Genomic DNA, 18,653 nt, shown 5'->3' with positions numbered 1-18,653 from the left:
TATGCAATGCGACGTTCACGTGCAGATGCAAGGCAGATTCGAACCATGACTCGGGAAAACGCAATGCACATTTCAATAGGGATATACATAATTCCGATTCCGAAATACAGCCAGAATCTCAGGGGTTAGGAGCAGTAAGCCAAGTATGTTTGAGATGCTGAATGATTGGACCAACGCCAGATTGGACCTCCTCGTAGCCAACCTCACTATCCGCACAACGTCGCAGACGAGCGAGGCTGAGCCTCCCGTCAGTCCCTCCTCGTCTCGGAGCTCAACAAGTCTCCGGCCGGTGCCCAGCCAGCGGCGGTGCAATCGCTGGCTGTCGTGAATGAGGTTCCACGGGGTGAGCCAGCCCACTTCCGATCTCCAGTGCCCTCCGCTGCGGCGCTGACAGCAAACGAGCGAACCCACCGACCGTGAGTGACCAGGGAGGCCCAACACGCAAGTCTCGAAACCCGGTTTCTGATCCCTCCTTGCCCTCTATTTACCGAGATCACGCTGGAGAAAGGGCAGTGTGGGCTTCATTTCCTTCAACCACAGACCACCCAAATTCGACTTCCGTCTGCGCGACTGCATTTCGTGTTGTTAATGAATTTGGACTTTTACAATGGCGATAGGAGCCGCAACAACAGCAAAATGGAAGACGACGACCATGGCGAATAGAAGAGTGTAAACAAGTTCACGGGATAGACAGGAGTTTCTCTTTAACAAAGCTTTTTTGTAAAATCTGGTCTGTCTATTGGATGTGCCGTTGTTTGTCTGTTGTTTTTCCATCCTGGCAGCGATCCGCGCAAACAACCCCATGTCTACTATTCTTGGGGCCTTTTTTGTCCTTTCCTGTGATGAACACCTTACACCGCCCTTTGCCATGGTCATTTACAATGGTACGATGAAAGCAAAATCTAGAACCCATCCTCGAAAGCGCCATAGGTCTCAGTCACAGTGACCTCCTGGAGATCTGTCTTTTTGACCCAGGTCTTGCTTGCAGGCGCAATGGTTTTGCCACCAAGCTTCATGACCATCGGCCGTGCCATACTCTCTACCCATCGCACCTTCTCGACCCAAAGCTTCTTCTTCTCAACCCAGACCTTCTAGGACAGGTTGATGCTCCAGTCAGCACCGATACGGGCGGCAACCCTGCCGACGAAGGCGTACGCGGCGCGGCCCTCCTCGGCGGCGTGGTACTGCACGGGGACGGACCAGGTCTTGCCCTCCGACTCCACGTTGACCTCCTTGACGTTCCAGCCAGCCGGAGCTCCGACGATGACAATCTTGTCAACGTAGACCTCCTTCATGGCCTTGAGCCAGTTGCCAGGCTTGACAGACTTGGCGTCACGGCCCTCGGCGTCGACGGAGGTGAGCGTGCTGCCGGAGAGCTTGAACTTGCGGTAGATGTACTGGCCCTTCTCGAACTCGAACGAGTCACCATCGTCGACGTAGAGCTCGCCCTCGGCGTCACCGTTCTTGCCGACGCTGATGACAAGGGTGTAGTCATCGAAGCGCATCAGCTGGGTGGAGCGACGGGGACGGTCGCGGCGGGGGAAGATGTGGCCTCCGCGCATGAGTACAGCAACCTGGTCGATTGCGACAGACTTGGTGATGTACTCGCCCTTCTTGGTGTCGAGCTTCTCGTAGTTGAAGTAGTCGTAGTAGACCTCGTCGTCAGGGATGAAGATGCTGACAACCTCTTGGTCCTTCTCGACAACAGGCTTGTGAAGAAGACCGGTGCTGCCGACGAAGACCTGGTCATCGATGGCAAAGCCGGCCTCGACATCGGGATGGGTCCAGAACATCGGACGGACGATGGGGCTGCCATCGCGGTTGGCGTGGAAGAAAGCAGTGTACCAGGAGGGCATCAGAGTGTAGCGGAGGCGAAGGGCAGAGGTGAGGATGCTCCTGAAAGGCTCCGCGAGCATATAGGGCTCGCGGCGGCGGGCGTCAATGTGGGCGTGGCCACGGAAGAATGGGTAGAAGGCGCCGGCCTGGTACCAACGGGCCATCAGATCGGGCTCGGGGTTGCCGAAGAAACCGCCGACATCAGCACCGGCGAAGGGGAAGCCGGAGATACCCTGGTTGAGAATCATGGGAACGGAAGCAGCGAGGTGGTCCCACGAGGCCTGGTTGTCACCTGTCCACATCGCACCAAGTCTCTGAGAGCCGGCGTAGAACGAACGGGTCAAGACGAAAGGACGACGGAGCTCGCCCTTCTTGCGAGTGATGAGGGCCTCGAAGGTGGCGTTGTGGAAAGTCATGCCGTTGATGTTGTGGACGTCACGATGCTCCCAGTTGCCATAGTGGATGTTGTCCTTGGGCATAGTAACCTCAGGGCCGTTGAAGACGGAAGGCTCGTTCATGTCGTTCCAGATGAAGGTATTCTCCATGGTGCCGGGGAACTTGTCGTAGTTGTAGAGCTGGCTCCACCACTCGAGGGCCTTGGGGTTAAAGCAGTCGACCCAGTTGGAGGATCCAGGCCAGCACCAGCCCTCGAAAGTGTTGCCGTCCTTGTTCTTGACGGTAAGGCCCTTGTCGTTCATCTCCTTGTTGATGTTGTAGCCACCCTCGTTCTTGATGTGAGGATCAATAATGACAACGAGCTTGCGGCCGTGTTCATCGAGAGCCTTGCCCATGTCGATGGGGTTCTTGAACATGTCGGGGTCCCAGGTGAAGTACTTCTTGCCGTCGGTGTACTCAATGTCGAGCCAGATGACGTCGTACGGAATCTTGAACTTATCAAACTTGCGGTCGACATCCTTGACATCGTCATCGGAGATGTAGTTCCAGCGACACTGGTGGTAGCCGATGGCAAACTCCTGAGGCATAGCAGTGGTGCCGGTCAACTCGCCGTAGGTCCTTGAGATGTCCTTGGGGGTAGGTCCAAGGAAGACAAAGACGTCCAGGATGCCGGACTCGGAGATCCAGTGGGTGCGAGTGTCGGTCTTGGGACCGGCTCCCAGGGCCTGGGGGTTAGCCTTGGTCTCGCCCTTGGTGATGTCAATCCAGGTCTCGGCACCGTTGAGCCAGAAGACACCAACGGTGGAGTCCTTGCGGTGCGCCTGCATAAGAGGGATGGCGCCGTAGAGTGTCATCGGGCTGTCCAGGACGTACTCGAAGACATCGGAGTTGTACAGTCTGTAGGGCTCGTTGTGGTTGCCCTCGCCGCCACGAGTCTGCTTCAGGGACAGGGGACCAGTGTGCTCAGGGATACCGTAGACGTGGTCATATCCGTGGAAGGTGATGTCGAGGGCGACACTCTCGGGGCCGCGGGGCTTGGAGTCAGTGTTTCCTCCAAAAGTCTCATCCCACCAGGTGCTCTCGTCCTCGGTCTTGACGTCTGTGGTCACGGCCTCCTCGCCCTCCTTCTTCTCCTCGGCGGGCTTGTCGACCTTGGGGCGCCAGTGTTCCATGTTGAACAGACCTTGGTCGTTGAACTTGATGTGGGACGAGCCATCGCGCTTGAAGTCGACACCGAATGGCGAGAACTTGATGACGGCCTCGAACTTGGCGTCGGGACCATACTGAATGGTGATCTGTTCCTTATCTTGGTAGGCAACCTTGGCCTCCTTGTCCAAGTTCAAGCCGCCAACAATGACGTGCTTCTCGGCCTCATTGTAACGCTCCTTCTTGACGATGCTGTTGTGTCGCAGCTCGATCTCGCCCTTCTGGCGCTTCTCTTCGTCGACGCTCACGCGAGCGGTACCCGACTCGTGGAAAGAGACGGTGATGGGGAGGTTTACGGTGTCCTTCGCATCATTGATCGTCTTAACGATGACGGCCTGCAGCTGGCCATCGGCGAACTTGGCAGACTCGGGAGCGACGTTGTAAGGAGTCGCCCAGTTGGGACCCAGGGCGTCGGCATTATCAGCGTACTCGCGGTTGCGCTTGCAGAAGCCAGACTGGTGGCACTTTTTGAAATCGTTTTCCTTTACCATGACTGCGGTTGTCCATCAGCAAATGGTTTCATCAACAAAGAAGTTGAAGTAGTAAAAGGGTCATGGCGTCACAAAATCATGGCGTCACCGAATTCCTTACCGGCAGGCTGGATCATGCAGCTGAACGCCGCCAGCAGACCAAGGTAAGTTGTCCATTTGCAGGACAGCTTGCCTGTCGACCCCATGGCGAGGGGATCTGTGTCTGATTGTTCGTATAAAAGACGTGGGGGGGAGTTTAGGGAGAAGGTAGAGAATCACGAGTTAAACATGAGAGCAGAAGAAGCCAGGCCTTCTTTGTTGCGCTCTCTCGTGGATGAATTCGAGTACTTGGGGGTGAGGGGACGGAATGTCGTTGACGGGCGGCCACTTGCCAATTGTGAGACGGCCGAAGTTCAACAGCTGTCCCCTTGGTAGCTCCCTTTCAGGTTTAGCGCTGTTCCTGGAGCTGCAAAGGAGTGGGAACAGGGGTTAGTCGAAAACTCCGCATACTCGAATATGGAGGCACGGCTCTTCTTTGTTGCATATTTCTTTCTGATGTCACCTACCCCGCCATGGGTGTCGAGGACGGGGAGATGCTGCAGTCCATCAGGGTTCAATCCGCCAGACACGTGTGTTTTTCAATGGGACAACCGTCGTATCTGTTTCACGATGGATCTGATATCTGTCGATTCTCGTGTTGTTCATGTGTTCAATTGGATACTGCTTGATATGCTAGTCAGGCGGTGAGGGGTCTCCAGATATTGAGATAGACGGCTGATGCAGCTAAGAGGGGCCAAGCACCGTGTGTGTCTGGACTTGGAACTCAGCGCACTGTCTCAGTGTCGGGTGCCTTGCATCAGGTCGCATCACCTATCAGTCGGTCGGGAGGGTAGAGCGAGGTAAACAAACAGAAAACAACTCTCCGGTCCGGCGTGGACGCCATCAATTGCTTGTCAATTCAAACATCAAGGCATTCCTCTAATGAGAACTCCCGATCTTGATTCGAATCGTCTCCATTCTCGCCATCCCTCCGGTATGTTCCTCCAATGGCTCCTCCACGCCCTCCACCCACAGCTCTGGAAGGTTGCTTTGCTGAGCTGTCCAAATTTAGGCGGTCTGCCACAGTGCCCAGCAACAGTGCACTGCTGCCGTGTCACAAGCTTGATTCACTGTGCGCCTCAGCTAGCTTAGCGCGTCAAGCACCAATCGCAGCCACGCAGCCGCCATGGCCCAACCCGGACCCCACCACATGCCGCAGGACGAAGACCCCGCCTCGAAGCACAAGAAGCAACAGCATAACAATGCAGGCCCAGATGCACATCCCGGCGGCCGTAATGCACGCACAACTGGCGGCAGTCCCTTCCCTGAGTGGGCAGACATCCGCAGGAGCATCGAACAGCTGCCCCCACCAACTTTCATAATTCTCGCTGCCCTCTTCGGCTTGTACATAATTTTTTCCTCCAGCCAACAAAACCAGCGGTCAGCAGCAGACCTTTCTTCTCCCGTCGTCCCCTCCGTTGTCACAACCACAATCTACCAACAACAACCCTCTTCTATACCCGAAGTCGTCGTTGATCACTCGCCCAAGATGTCTACCGAGCAGACGTAAGTGCTTTTTTCTTGTCTGATGATGCCTTCGCATCGGCTAGCTGCACTGCTAAGCCGTCTGTCTTTGTCTCCATGCCCTGCCGCTACCCTGAAAATTACCCCGCCATCGTGGGAGGTTTCGGGCGGGCAAAGAGGGGCACACACCCAAACTTGAAGAATTTGAGCTGACCTCGAGATAGCTTCATTGCCATCAAGCCTGATGGCGTTCAGGTACGCTTTATCACCATGGCACGCTGCCAATTGACGGCAGCAGAAAGCTAACCCTCCATCAGCGCGGCCTCATCGGCCCCATCGTCTCTCGCTTCGAGAGCCGTGGGTAAGTCAGCACATCAACGCCCTAGAATCTCATACGTGGCAACCAGTTCTGACTCCTTTCCTACAGCTTCAAGCTCGTCGCCATCAAGCTTGTCACCCCCGGCAAGGACCACCTCGAGGCTCACTGTTCGTACCCGCCGCTTTCCGCCGTCACCACGCATAGCTAACCGCCATTAGACGCTGACCTCAAGGAGAAGCCCTTCTTCCCCGGTCTGATCAACTACATGCTCTCTGGCCCCATCTGCGCCATGATCTGGGAGGGCCGTGACGCCGTCAAGACCGGCCGCAGTAAGTCCCGCATCACTCTCCTGCTCCTGCAACCTCCTGCTAATCGCTCTCCCCTCCAGCCATCCTCGGTGCCACCAACCCCCTTGCCTCTGCCCCCGGCACCATCCGTGGCGACTTCGCCATTGACGTCGGCCGCAACGTCTGCCACGGCTCCGACTCCGTCGAGAACGCCAAGAAGGAGATTGCCCTCTGGTTCAAGGACGGCGAGGCCGTTCAGTGGAAGACTGCCCAGTTCGACTGGATCTACGAGAAGCCTTAGATTTCTCATCTACCTCCGAACAAGCTCTAGATGTCCCAAACGCTCTCCCACACGGAGGGTGTGTAGGCCACATGCCGTCACGTCGATAGGTTGATACAGAAAAGTCTTCAAAGGTCAAAAATATAAACAAACAGGCACTAAAAAGCCACACCCAACATAATGCGCTCCAATTCTTGATTGATAGTGATATTTTGTTTCTACTTGTTGGATCTAAACAGCCCTCTCGCCCTGCCCATCACTCCAGCAAACCACGGTGTCGCCCATACACTAACCAGTATCCTCGCCGGCAGAAGCGCCTTCGTGATGCCCCACGCAATTGCAACCTCCACCACAACCTTGTACTTCCCATCCTCTTTCCACCTCTGCAGCACATCCTGCGTGCTCCTCGCGCTCTCCTCCGTCGGCCTTGTCGTCCTGTACTCGAAGCTCCCAGTGACCGCGCCCTCCTCCTTCGCCCACCTCTTCTCCACCTCGCGCGTCTCGAGCCGCCCCGCGCTCGCGTCCAGCTCCCCCGTCATCGTGCCGCGGTCCTCCGCCCCGAACCCGAACCAGCCCTTGCGGCTGAAGTAGCGCTCCGCCTTGCCGACGCCGTCGCGCACGTAGTCGGCCCAGTGCCCCGTGACGTACTCCAGCGGGAGCGTGTCCGTGTAGTGGAAGAGGCCGAAGAGGCCGAGCAGCGGGACGAGGGCGGTGATCTCGTGGAGGATGAGGAAGGCGACGATGTGCGAGAGGGGCGCTTTGCGGAGGCCGGTGGTGTAGCGCTGGAAGCGCGAGGGGACGCGGTCGAGCAGGCGTTCGGCGGCACGAGAGGTTGACGAGGTTGAGGTGTTGCGGAGGGGTGTGGTGGTGGTGCGTGGTGGGGTGCGGAGGCGTCGGAGGACGGATGGGCGCACCTGGGCGAGGGCGCGGGAGGCGAGCATTGTTCTCGGCTTGAGGGGGGTTGACGGAGGTGTGAGAGGGAGTGTGTGATGTTGAGCTTTGCGGAGGAAGGCCCTGGGAGCTGTGGAAGGAAGCTTGGACTTTCGTGCTGACGGCACCGGTGTGCTACTGTGGGTCCTGATCGGCTTTCGTTCACCGAGGTGTGGTGACTGAGTGTCACCGAGTGGACCATAGCGGACGAAGACCAAGTGTCAAGTAGGCCGAATGCGTTGAATAGACCTGATCAATGAGACATTAGATTGTCATGTATCTGTTCATCCGCTTTGTTAGATAGGAGCTTCTCTGCTTTTAGGATGCATTGATCCCCAACTAGAGTAATTTATTGTGTGGTAGTGGCCTGCTTCAATTTTCGGCCTTCATACACGGAGTAAGTAGGATGATGGCCTTGCCTCTGTTTACAAAATGAAGGCAAATCTAGAACTTTGACCTTATTACTCACATTCAAACAATTTTCCGGCCCAATCCGTGTACTTGCTACCTCATGCTAACTTTGTCCATGCTGGCCCTATTATCATTCAACTCCCTTCAACATAACCCGTCCTTCCTTTTTGGGAAGTTACTGTCAGGAATTGATCGGATTATTTCTTCTTGATATTCGTGTCCGGCCTTTTAAGGACATTGCCTGGTCTTTCCTTGCGACACTCGATAGTATCATAGGGTGGTCCTCTCAGTGATCGATCGGGGACCTTGTCGGTCTGCAAAAAATTGATTAATCAAGTGAAGAGAACAATGAGAGACAGATTTAACACAAACATCATTTAGATAAAATTCTAACATGCCATCTCTCGTCTCTATCACCTCTCTCTTGGGGCAATGCTTGTTGGTACAGCTGTGGGGTTTGATAGTGCTTTCCGACGTGGTGCTCTTGTCGCTCCAACTCCCAAGAGCTGCAAATGCGTCGATGATCGATCGTGACTTTGGTTCTCTTTCTTCGCAACAAGTTCTGCAAAACGTTTGCTCTTCGTAGTTTCGTTTGCCGTCAGGCTCAGCGGTGCCTTTAGGTACATCAGAAATGACACGAGACTTTGACCATATCGTATTCAGCCTTTTTGTCTCGGTGACATCAGCTTCTGATGTGCTAGCGCAGCTATCAAGACTGGACGTCAGCGCGGTGTGAGCTGCTTTGCGTTTCCAAGGCATCGAGCCTTTCGGCGGTATCTCTCGTGCGACCATTTCCGGCTGTTTCTGAACTCGAGCAAGAGACGCAGCTGCGGACTGCAAACATGCACCAATTGCGACACCAGCCATTCCTGCAGCAAAAGTTTGGTTTTGACTGGAGCCGTAATAATTGTTGATTGTATAGCTCGTGACCTCGTTTGGCGGAATCCTTGACGGGTTTGTGGGTGTAGGATGAGCTGGATCAGTGACGTGGTGCGCAACTGTTTGGACACTCTCAAATGAACCTCGATCGCTATTGAAGTTAGAAGAGGTTGCTCTCCGCCCTCTTGAAGTTGCCCGTGAACAGCATGAACTATCAGATAACACCTGGTCTTGTACATCAAGACCCGAAAATTCAAGGGGAAGTGAGTTGCTCGTAAAAGGGGTTTTCACCCAGATCCAGGATTCGCTGGATGCGGAATTGATCGATGCTCTGGGAGAAGTGGGCGATTCAGAGCCTTCAATGGAAGCGGCGGCGAGGAGTGCCCCTTTTGCCAAGTCTGGTGTCAGAGCAGACTCTTTGTTGATTGAGTCTGCCTTAGAGATTGCGTGCATCGCGTTGTATATCAACCTGGCTTCACCCAGGCTGTTTTTGCCTCCTGCACCAAAGAAAGATGTCTCGCGTAATGACTGAGGGAGTTTGGTCAGCTTAATTGGTGGCACAAAACAGCTTGCAGTCTCTAAAAGCTGTTACCAAGATTGTCACGGCGTTAAAAGGTGGCAGGTTCTGGAAGAGACTAGTCGGCACGTCCGCTGCTCCAGACGCTATCCCATTCTCAGTGGCCTGGGCCGAAAAGAAGTTCACTCTGACCTCGTTCGGTCTGGGCTCAATGCTTTGAAGTACCATTTGCACCAGATCATTTTCATGGTCTACTGATACACCCTGGCGTAGACTGCTGATGTCCAAATCAAGACCGCCATCATCGAACACGGATCCGAGAAATTGTCTAATCATGGTTTTGTGAAAGAGACTTGTTTCTTCATTGGCCAGCTTCACGTATGTGATTGACACGACTCTTCTTAAGGCTTGAATGTGTCGTGGGACCGCAGAATTCGCCTGAGACAAAGCGTCGAACGTGGACGCAAGCATTAAAGCCTGGCCATGGATTTAGAGAATAAGTTCAAGCTTATGAGAAGAATCAACAGGAGCCTAGAAGAGCATCAACATACCTTAGTCAATACCAACCCTCCAAAACATGTCGTGATGATTGAGAGATGTTTGTCTTCAATTGGCTATCGAATTCACGAATTATCGGTTGACGAAAGATTCTTCCAAGTACTCATGCGCTTTACACTTACGAGATCCTCTAATGCAGATAGGAAGGAATACGCCTGCGTATTGAAACGGAAGCCGTCATCGAGAGACTCAGGCTTGCATCTATAGCGAAATACTGGAGCCTGTTGAACCTCTGGGCGAACCGCCCACTTTACATCCCCACCGAACTCTTGGTGGTCCTCATGGATTAGAATGAGCCTATTGATATCAGTCAGTAAATCCTCTTGCCAAGGGCTCTTCTCCAAGCGTAATTACATACATCGGTATGCTAGCCCCATGCTCGCTGGCCTCGCTCAAGGGTATGGCTCCTATGCGTTCCATTGTCCGTGGTTGGCGCATTCGAAATTACTGGCTACGGCAATACGAAGTGGGCAGTCAATGTGACGATTCACTATCCAGAAAGGATTTGGATTAAGGGAAGAAGATTCATTTGAGCAGGCTACAGAGCGGGGGAGGTTCTTCGCTGGGTCTGACATCCGTGTCTGACATGCGTCGCACAACCCCCTTTTATTGGTCATATCATAGCCCCTTGTAGTGTGGCGCCCAATGGGGGGGGGGCGGTGGGGGGTAACTTAAACACTAGCCTGTCTGAATATCGATGTGAGGCTATCCAGGAATCGCGGCGTTTTCAGCTAGAGTAATCTTCATTTCTCATCCAAGATCTCACGTTGTATGTAGGCTTTATATACACACAAGAAGTAATCTGCAACGCTGCATCACTGCGCCTACAGCTTCTGTGAGATGCGTTCATACGGAAACTCATACCTAAGCATCGCTAATCATGCCCGAGCTGCGGCTCTTATCGGCAATCACTACCTAGTATCTAAGGGCCAAGCTTGGGCTGGCCGAGAAGTTTGGATGTTGGAATAGAAACATACATTCGAGGTCCGTGAGACTTGCCACGTAATTCGTGCTCAGTAGGTACCAATCAACTTCCTGTGACCTATGCTGCAGACTTGGGTTTCAACGACATAAACGTGACAGATTTAAAGCATGTCCACCAGCCGACATTGATTGCTCAAACTTGAGATGTAGCGCCGAATTTATTTTGTAGCGATTACCATCTTAACAAGCGCCTCCGCGTCAGGGGCTTCGCTCCGGGTGATTAAAGTGGTGCTGTAAAAGTGAAAGTGTCACGAAACCTGTCACAGAAGACCAGGTGATATCGTAGCCGTTGCGACGGAGAACAACGCCCGAAAGGATCACCTCTAGCGGCGGAACCAAGCATAATCTCATTCTTCAACCCTAGAAAGTTCCTATACACGCCGATCTGTTACGTGAGTATTATCATGTCCCACGCCGCTGCTTATGCGGACACCACATGTCAGCGTGGTCCAACATTTGACACGAGCTGATCCAGTGCTACTCTTACTGCGTCTACCATTTAGTAAAGGCTCAATTAGCATCATCGTTACTTTGTCCGGGATCATGGAGATGATGATAGGTAGCTTGGCATGAACCAACGACGATGTGTATCATCTTTCCAGCGCATATGCTGCAACAATTTGTGAAGAGACTACTGATTTGTTGGCCGCCATTTCTAAACACCGCGAAATGTTTATAAAAAGGACGTTGACGACCACCTGACGTTGAGGCTTATCGACACCATCGCTTTCTGGTTAGACGCTCTGAAAACACTTTACCCCATATCAACTGCTCATTCTATTTGTCTTTGTGACATTCTCATCCGACGCCGTTCACCATGCAGATTGCTAAAGTCGCGCTCTTCCTCTTCGCTGCTACCGGCGTGGCGGCGAACCCCGTTGATGTCGATGTCAACGGCGTAGACGTCAAAGTATCCGGCGGGGAGGACATGAACATGTTCATAACGTACACTGGGGTAAGCAGACGTTCCCAACCTACACAATCCTTCATCCCAGTGTGACGTGATGCTGATTCAATTTTGTCTTCTTCGCAGAAATGCAGCAGAGGTAGAAACTATAAGGAGGACACGTGCAAATTCAAGGGGCAAAAGGGCAAGACCACCATTGTGCGGTGCCCAAGGTTTGCCAACCAGAGGGTGAGTTTCGACTCCTTCTAGTACGCAGGTCTTCAAGTTGAATGGCCCTAACGTTTTGACCTTGTTCTCTAGTGCCCTCGGAATGGCAGTAAGTGCACATGGGACAGCTACAAGCGGACTACCAAGTGCAACTACAAGTAGCTTCTCTAGCTTGAAGGCACCGATACTTATTCCGAAACCTCATTAAGATGATCAGTCAGCCATTAGCTGATTCTCCAAATCGTGGGATAAGTTCTTTGGAATGACACGGAATTAAGACTGTCATTTGGGAGGGAGTAGCAGTGCATTCGGCACTATCTGGGAAATGCGACGCGCAGGATGGAGGGAGGAGGATGACCTGTCACATTCGTTGAGTTTCTGCATTTCGATCACTCTGAACAAGCAGTCGTTACCGCATTTCAACACCTCTTGGGTCTGCTCAATCACTCTTTTGACTCATGCCCGAAGTTCTACCAGAAAAATTACGGAAGTTCAGTTTGCGTCCAATTGTGGCATCAATATAGGCCGAAGAATAACATCGGCCGACCGAAGAACTTCAACGCTGCAACGGCGCAAATTGTGGAAGACAGTAGAATAGTCCAAAGTACCACGAAGTTTCACTGGATGGTTTGGAAGAATCTGTTTCAATATTTACATTCATCTGCACAGACCAGACTGGAGATGTTCAATGTAGCGGGCTTCATTATCGCATTCCAAATATTCCAGGCACCGCAAATTGGAGGTCTCGTGGGAACCCTTGCGAGCTGAAGACATAAAGGGGGAGGTTTTCCAACACCGCTATGGATCACGATTTGAATAAAAAGAACCGCCAATGTCCCTATGGTGTTGCATTTGCAGCTTGGCACGAACGCTCCGTGCCCTCCAGGTAAGCTACCAAGGTTATCGCATGTCCTGGCGACAACGTTTTCTCAACACCAACTCCAATCGTTATTAAGAAATCTCTGCGACACCGAGATTCGCTGAGCGAATGGTTCAAAAGGTATCATCGAGCCTTTGACTAACTTGGCAGCCGTCTTTGGAATCATCGAACCAGAAAGCTGAAGGTCAGTCACATTCGTATAAGACATATTCCATGGACACCCACGACCGGGTTCATCGCCTCAGTTTCTCAAAGTCTTCCCCGTATAATACTTCTCTGTCTGGTACTTCCCCGTCTAGTGTTCTTCCGTCTCATATCTCTCTGTCCAATACGGCTCACGGATTTCGATCACAATGGGCCGCCCACTCTTCTCAGAGGCTGTTGCTGTCAGACGTACGGTTCCTTGGACGAACGCCGACGAATATTTGTTATGGCCGATGGAAAAGTTGGTCCACGAAGTTAGAGAATACATAAAAGCCCTGGAGGCGAATGCGGATTCCATTGCTTCTTCCGCCGGCCCCTTTCATGGGCGAGACTTCTGGATTCAAAACATACAACGCCAGGAGTTGCGGCAGCGATCCATCGTATTCCTGGCCCACTTTAATGCCTTGCTTGCCGCGAAATATCAATACCACCAAATCAGCAGCTTTGAGGATTGGATGGTCGACTTCGACACATCCCAGCTTTATCAAACTAGGTTTCTGGCGCACGTGGAGCTTGAGCGCATCGCCAGACGCTGTGCATTTTCGGCCACTGGTCCCACGGCCAGTCTACATAGCGACGGCTTTTCGATATACTCGATACGACTTCATGACCCACACCTTTGGGAGGAACATTTGCGCGATGACGTTCGGTCCGACCATCAGGAAATGCGTCTGAAAATGGCTGAGCTGTACTGTGGCTCCTCTGCTCTGGAGAATAACGACGTCTGGGATCCTGTACTCGGTGGTATGAACCCGGATTTGAGCTACCGCGATTCCATTCTTCTGTTCCCTTACAGGTCCAGAGATACCATGTTAAGAATATTCGGCTGCTTTTCCAACAGTGTATGCAAGGCCGACAACGGACTCTTCCTCCCTTCTTCCGTCTCGAGGGCCATTGAAGAGGGCGTTCTGGCGATCGTCCCTGATCTCGGCATGGAACCTCCGTCAAAGATCAGCCAAACGGAATTGTTTGAAAGCCGCTTCGATGAGTGGATGAACAAGGTCCAGGACTATCAGTTGATCGTCATTAATGAAGCGCACCCGCTAGTCCACGACACGTGTAAGATCACGACAAAATATGGGGTTGTTGAACGCGAACTTGGTTCGCTTCACGGCCACAAGCTGAAGTTCAAGACTTCCATGAGACCGCGAGTCTCTTTCGTCGGGTGGTCATTCCTGTCTGCAGCCTTGGTTGCGTCATGGCGATGCCTGAGAAACTACGAGCATACAACCCACGCTGCGCACACCAAGAGCCAGGTGGAAAAGGCCATTCGTTACTGGGGAAAGAGCGCAGTAAATCTGTTAGAGGCAAAGATTTTCATTGGATTCCTCCTTGCTATGGGGGTGACCGAGAGAGAGTCCTATACCCAGAGCCGTGACGACCTCGGTGTCGCTATCGTCGCAATCGAGCGTGCCTATCCAATGCAGAATCCTCATTAGCCAACATCCTGGGGTCGATCAAGACTACGAATGGGTATGAGATATCGACATGATGGTTGTGGAGGAACTTGGTGATTGTGCGAAAGCTTTAGCAGGATCCCTAGCTTAGCGTATCAGATGCGAAAGCTAAGGCAGGATCCCTAGCTTACTTAGCGTAGCGAATAAGACATTCCTTGTGTCTCATGAAAACGAAACACCCATTCCATGTTACTGGGTGTGAAAGGGACATGCACAGACTTGCAATCAATAGCATAGGATGCTGCATATCATATTTCCTGTCTCTCCATTCCTGGAGTACAGATGTATGCTAAATTTCCTACCCCAACATAGTTGTGAACTTTCTGAACTTTACAACTAATCTTTCTTTGCTATGGAAGGCCGTAGTCGTCCAGGTACACACTCCCCACAAACATCATGGCTCGACCAGACGCTATTCACCTTGCTTCACAAAGCCTTGACTCACCCCGATTCAACATCGGCTATTCGTAGTATTCACAAACTCACCTGATATATCAAAAACCTGCTCCCAGAAAAGCTCTTCAGGCGCTGACTCCACCACACTAACTTGGAGAATTCCAATCTTCCTACAACCTCGATATTTGCTCTCACCTTCGACAACACTTGCTAACGGGCTTTCCTTGGCAAGTCTATACAATGGCAGACCCAAAGCCCGTCGCCGAGATGACATCCTCCTTCAACGAGATGGAAATCGATCGCGAGAATCCAACCTCTGCACTCTCTCCAGCTCTTCCTGCCGTCGCCCATGCCACCCAGAGCATCGAACACATCTCAGAGCGCGCGGTGCGCAAAGCGAGGGGACGTCGTGGTCTTGCCAAGATGATTCAGAACCGCGGGGAAAGACTCGGTATGTTCATCTCAAGCAAAGCCAGTGGAACTTTAATTCTGCTCAATTTTCGATATGCTGACCGATGACAGGCGCCGCCGCCACCCGTACTCCTCGCCCCGAAATGAACTCACACGAAAAGCTGGAGAACGCGCTCTCTCGTCTAAGCCAGACGATCAAAAACACTTTCAGCGCCGGCTTCTACTTCGGAAGCGCCAGACCCCTCGAAGCAGGTGTTTCTGACAACCTCTGCCGCAGTCTCGGCCTGGATGGCCTGCAGAGCGACCGAGGCAGTCTCGCAAAATTTGCTCGCACTCTGATGAGCGAGACCAATAACCTCAAGTACAGCTACAGCAGACATAGCCAAAACCTCGACGGACGGCGCAAGGACTTCTTCGTCAAGCTCTCGAAGAGCTTGGTCACCAGGGTCGTCGGCGGCGGAACCTTGCAGAAGAACATTAGGAAGAACCCGATTCATGCCTCGACTTGCGACGTGATGCTGGAGGCGCTGGTTCAGGCAAGACTCGCCTACCTTCGCATGGATATCAAAGACGACGGGGGAACGTCTGGAAGCGCGGAAGGCACTTACACGAGGAAGGCGACGAGCCTTATTCAGGCCGTGGACGAGTGGATTTCGACTGTTCAATCTGGCGCGACGAAGCCTCAGCCGGAGGTGCTTGATTTGGCCGAGGCTATTGGCCAGGCCGTTATTTGACGGAGGAAAGGTACCTTGTGGTCGCGAGAAAACGAGGGGCGGTAAGGGTTGCCCGAGTTGGGTACCTCACTGGGCTTTGAGTAGTCATACGCATCCCAAAATTGCTGGACAAGTGTAGACCCTGGATAATGGGTGGATGGGATAACGCGAAGAGTTGTTGAAATAACAAATATGGCTAGATCTCAACAGATTCTAAGCCCTGCCCCGAATACATAGCCCCCCAAAACACAAGGACAAAATGGTTATTCGCATCAGCATGACATCGACCATGGTTTTGACCAACGCGATCACCATGCAGCGAACAAAGAAGGCGCGGAAGGTCGCAGCAGCTCTCAGGAAGAACAGGCTTTCTCCTAGCTATGTCTCAGGGTGAAGATCCAGCTGAAAGGCCTCTCAAAGAGCGTCTGTGAACTCAAAGAGCTCAAGAACCTGAGAATTGCCTCTCAGGTGTATCGGAGACGTGTCAAATAAACTCTATCAAGGAAGGAAGGTAGGTCCCTTGGTTGATTTCGTCCGCCCACCACGTACCTGCCTGCTCTCCAGACTTAAAATTGGTCGCAGACTTTTCACCTTCGCCTGACGCCTTACCCATTCACTAGATTACAGCACTCTTCCATTCTCAAACGGCAACCATTATCGCCGTTTTCGTCCGCCGTCTCTGTCCTCCTTCGCCGTCGGTAGACATTCTTTTCGCTGTCTTCGTCCAGCGTCGCTTTCTTACTTTTCCGGCGCCATGGCAGAAGCATTTAAGGGCAAGGGCCCTGCGCCCAGTGTCGCTTGGTCCGACAGACTTCACATCCTCAACACCGGGACGCAGAAGGAGCTCGACTACTAGCGCCAGCTTCTCACGTATAAGTTAAAGGAGAAGCAAGTCAAGGTCCAGCCCTTGAAGTCGTCCGGTTCCCGCTTCTGGTCCGACAGCGCTGACATCGAGCAAATGCACATGGATGAGGTCGCATTGGAGGCACACGTCAACTTCCTTGAGGCCAAGGACAAAGGTGAAGTCAAGACTCTCGAGGACTGGCTAGCAAAAGACAACAACCACAGGTGGTCCACCAAGTACCTCGCTCATAAGCAGTCCATGGAGATCAATATCGCGGTCAGCAAACGTGATAACAAGGACCAGCTCGCATTCGGAGATCACATGCTGAAGAAGTACTGTCCTGATCGCCGGTACAAAGATTGCTGCTGGGATCCTGTACTTGCGGAATGGAATCGGAGCGAGATATTTCATACTGTACATCTCTTTCCACATCGTTTCAGAGACTCGATGGACACAATTTTCGGCCCGGGTACTGTCAAGGAGCTGTTCAAAGCGCAGAACGGCCTCTTCCTTCATAAGGACATTGAACAAGCCCTGGATGACGGCGTGCTGGCTATCGTGCCGGATATTGATCTGGAGCCCGCTGACCTCGATTTTCCCTTGAAGGAACCCGAGGAGCGCAAGCAGCGCCTGCGCGATTGGGAGAAATCGGAGGTGAAGGAGTACAAAATTATCGTTATCGATCCTTCCCATCCGACCCTCACCGAAGAGAAGACACTCAGCTTCAGTCAAGGTATTCACACTCTTCTTGAGCTTCATGGACGTAAGGTCAAGTTCCTCACCGACTTTCGTCCTCGTGCTCGATACATCTGGTGGGTGTTCCTGGTCTCCGTCACTGTCGCTGGCTGGCGGACGAAGACCTAGACCCGACGTGGCCAATGCCATCACCAAGGAGATTCGTGCGGGTATTTGCTGCTGGGGTGCACCTGGCACATACATCACCCGCAATGTGTTGGAGTCATTCATCATCTCGATTGGACATGACGCCAGGAGCTTTGTCAAGGGCGATGAGGACCAGAAGAAGAAGATGATAAAGCCGGACTACTGCGCCCTGAGTCTGATTGCCCACGACCATGCCTTCCGCAACATCGACTAAGAGGATGATGAGATTGATGAGGATTGAAGCTCGTGGCCGTACTTTTCGCCGTTATCTTTGTTCTTCCAAGCCTCAGTGCAGACACTCGATATCAGGGGGCTATACCAAAGGATAGGCAAGGCATAATCTAGACAGGTCAGGCGGATAGAAGTAGGGCTAGAAGAAGGGCCATTGGCCGGCAGGAGGATACGGCGCAGACGTCGCTTATGTTCATGTACGAGAAGCAGCTTGCGAGGGAACGATTCTGAGGACGGGTTTCTTAGCTAATGAACTTAGACTGTCCAATACTTCATCGAAAGTGGCAAAGGTCTATATGTACATGTCGATACATCTATGAGTGCAATGACAGCCTGTTTTCGATCATCGGGGCTTTGAAGCTTGTGTTCCTCGCCTCTGGGCGAAACGCAACCCACAGACGATTGGGGAAGTAACGAATGCAGGACTGCGGCACAAAAGAAAATACACCACGGAAGCAACAGGCAGCAAGTCTTAAATACCACGTCGGTCCACTTTGGGCCGCGTGCATTATTGCCGATCCCCCTCGTACAACAGATCACGCTCTTCAACGGCGTCCAGCTTTACTACTTGTTGTTGCCAACTTCTTGTCTCGTTTCCACCACCAGCTTTCTCAGCCAGGAGCGAAGAGGCCTCATTCGTGTTCACTCTAAAATAATTATCGCATACTTCACGCAGCCATGACCGGTCTCCAGGATGAGCCAAGCCACCTCTGCAGTCGTTGCAGCACCATTCCCCTCGACGCTATCGTCAACGTTCCAACGAAGGCCGTGAACTTGGAGCTCGGTTTATTTCAAGAAGTTGTTTCCAAAAGCGAACATTGCTCATTCTGCAGACTGATTATCCAAGCATTCCATGCTCACCTAGATCCACACTGGCGACCAGGA

The 18,653-nt window shown here is 52.5% G+C and overlaps 7 protein-coding genes across 7 annotated transcripts; 5 read left to right on the top strand and 2 right to left on the bottom strand.

Annotated features, from left to right (window-relative positions):
* Nucleotides 1-902: 902 nt before the first annotated feature.
* Nucleotides 903-4,114, bottom strand: gls2 (Glucosidase 2 subunit alpha; the record flags this gene model as incomplete). The annotated part of the gene is made up of 3 exons (XM_037319554.1): nt 903-1,091; nt 1,146-3,931; nt 4,030-4,114. The coding sequence occupies 3 exons, from the start codon at nt 4,112-4,114 to the stop codon at nt 903-905; spliced, it is 3,060 nt and encodes a 1,019-aa protein (XP_037181684.1).
* A 1,019-nt stretch (nt 4,115-5,133) lies between these two features.
* ndk1 (Nucleoside diphosphate kinase) lies at nt 5,134-6,378 on the top strand (the record flags this gene model as incomplete). Its single annotated transcript, XM_037319553.1, has 6 exons — nt 5,134-5,513; nt 5,696-5,726; nt 5,789-5,832; nt 5,899-5,957; nt 6,009-6,119; nt 6,179-6,378. 6 exons carry the CDS (start codon nt 5,134-5,136, stop codon nt 6,376-6,378), a joined length of 825 nt encoding a protein of 274 aa, XP_037181683.1.
* Nucleotides 6,379-6,575: 197 nt separating this feature from the next.
* On the bottom strand, nt 6,576-7,298 carry CGCA056_v004297 (Uncharacterized protein; the record flags this gene model as incomplete). The annotated part of the gene is made up of 1 exon (XM_037319552.1): nt 6,576-7,298. One exon carries the CDS (start codon nt 7,296-7,298, stop codon nt 6,576-6,578), a length of 723 nt encoding a protein of 240 aa, XP_037181680.1.
* A 4,155-nt stretch (nt 7,299-11,453) lies between these two features.
* CGCA056_v004296 (uncharacterized protein) lies at nt 11,454-11,686 on the top strand (the record flags this gene model as incomplete). The annotated part of the gene is made up of 2 exons (XM_037319551.1): nt 11,454-11,591; nt 11,681-11,686. 2 exons carry the CDS (start codon nt 11,454-11,456, stop codon nt 11,684-11,686), a joined length of 144 nt encoding a protein of 47 aa, XP_037181679.1.
* Nucleotides 11,687-12,983: 1,297 nt separating this feature from the next.
* Nucleotides 12,984-14,273, top strand: CGCA056_v004295 (uncharacterized protein; the record flags this gene model as incomplete). The annotated part of the gene is made up of 1 exon (XM_037319550.1): nt 12,984-14,273. The coding sequence occupies one exon, from the start codon at nt 12,984-12,986 to the stop codon at nt 14,271-14,273; it is 1,290 nt and encodes a 429-aa protein (XP_037181682.1).
* Nucleotides 14,274-14,927: 654 nt separating this feature from the next.
* On the top strand, nt 14,928-15,832 carry CGCA056_v004294 (uncharacterized protein; the record flags this gene model as incomplete). Its single annotated transcript, XM_037319549.1, has 2 exons — nt 14,928-15,138; nt 15,210-15,832. The coding sequence occupies 2 exons, from the start codon at nt 14,928-14,930 to the stop codon at nt 15,830-15,832; spliced, it is 834 nt and encodes a 277-aa protein (XP_037181681.1).
* Nucleotides 15,833-16,070: 238 nt separating this feature from the next.
* CGCA056_v004293 (uncharacterized protein) lies at nt 16,071-17,751 on the top strand (the record flags this gene model as incomplete). The annotated part of the gene is made up of 3 exons (XM_037319548.1): nt 16,071-16,151; nt 16,695-17,473; nt 17,520-17,751. The coding sequence occupies 3 exons, from the start codon at nt 16,071-16,073 to the stop codon at nt 17,749-17,751; spliced, it is 1,092 nt and encodes a 363-aa protein (XP_037181676.1).
* Nucleotides 17,752-18,653: the final 902 nt, after the last annotated feature.

The sequence above is a fragment of the Colletotrichum aenigma genome (genome assembly GCF_013390185.1).
Source record: "Colletotrichum aenigma strain Cg56 chromosome Unknown KSG_Cg56_contig03, whole genome shotgun sequence".
NCBI lineage: Eukaryota > Fungi > Ascomycota > Sordariomycetes > Glomerellales > Glomerellaceae > Colletotrichum > Colletotrichum aenigma.
This window is presented reverse-complemented; position numbering and strand designations above follow the sequence as displayed.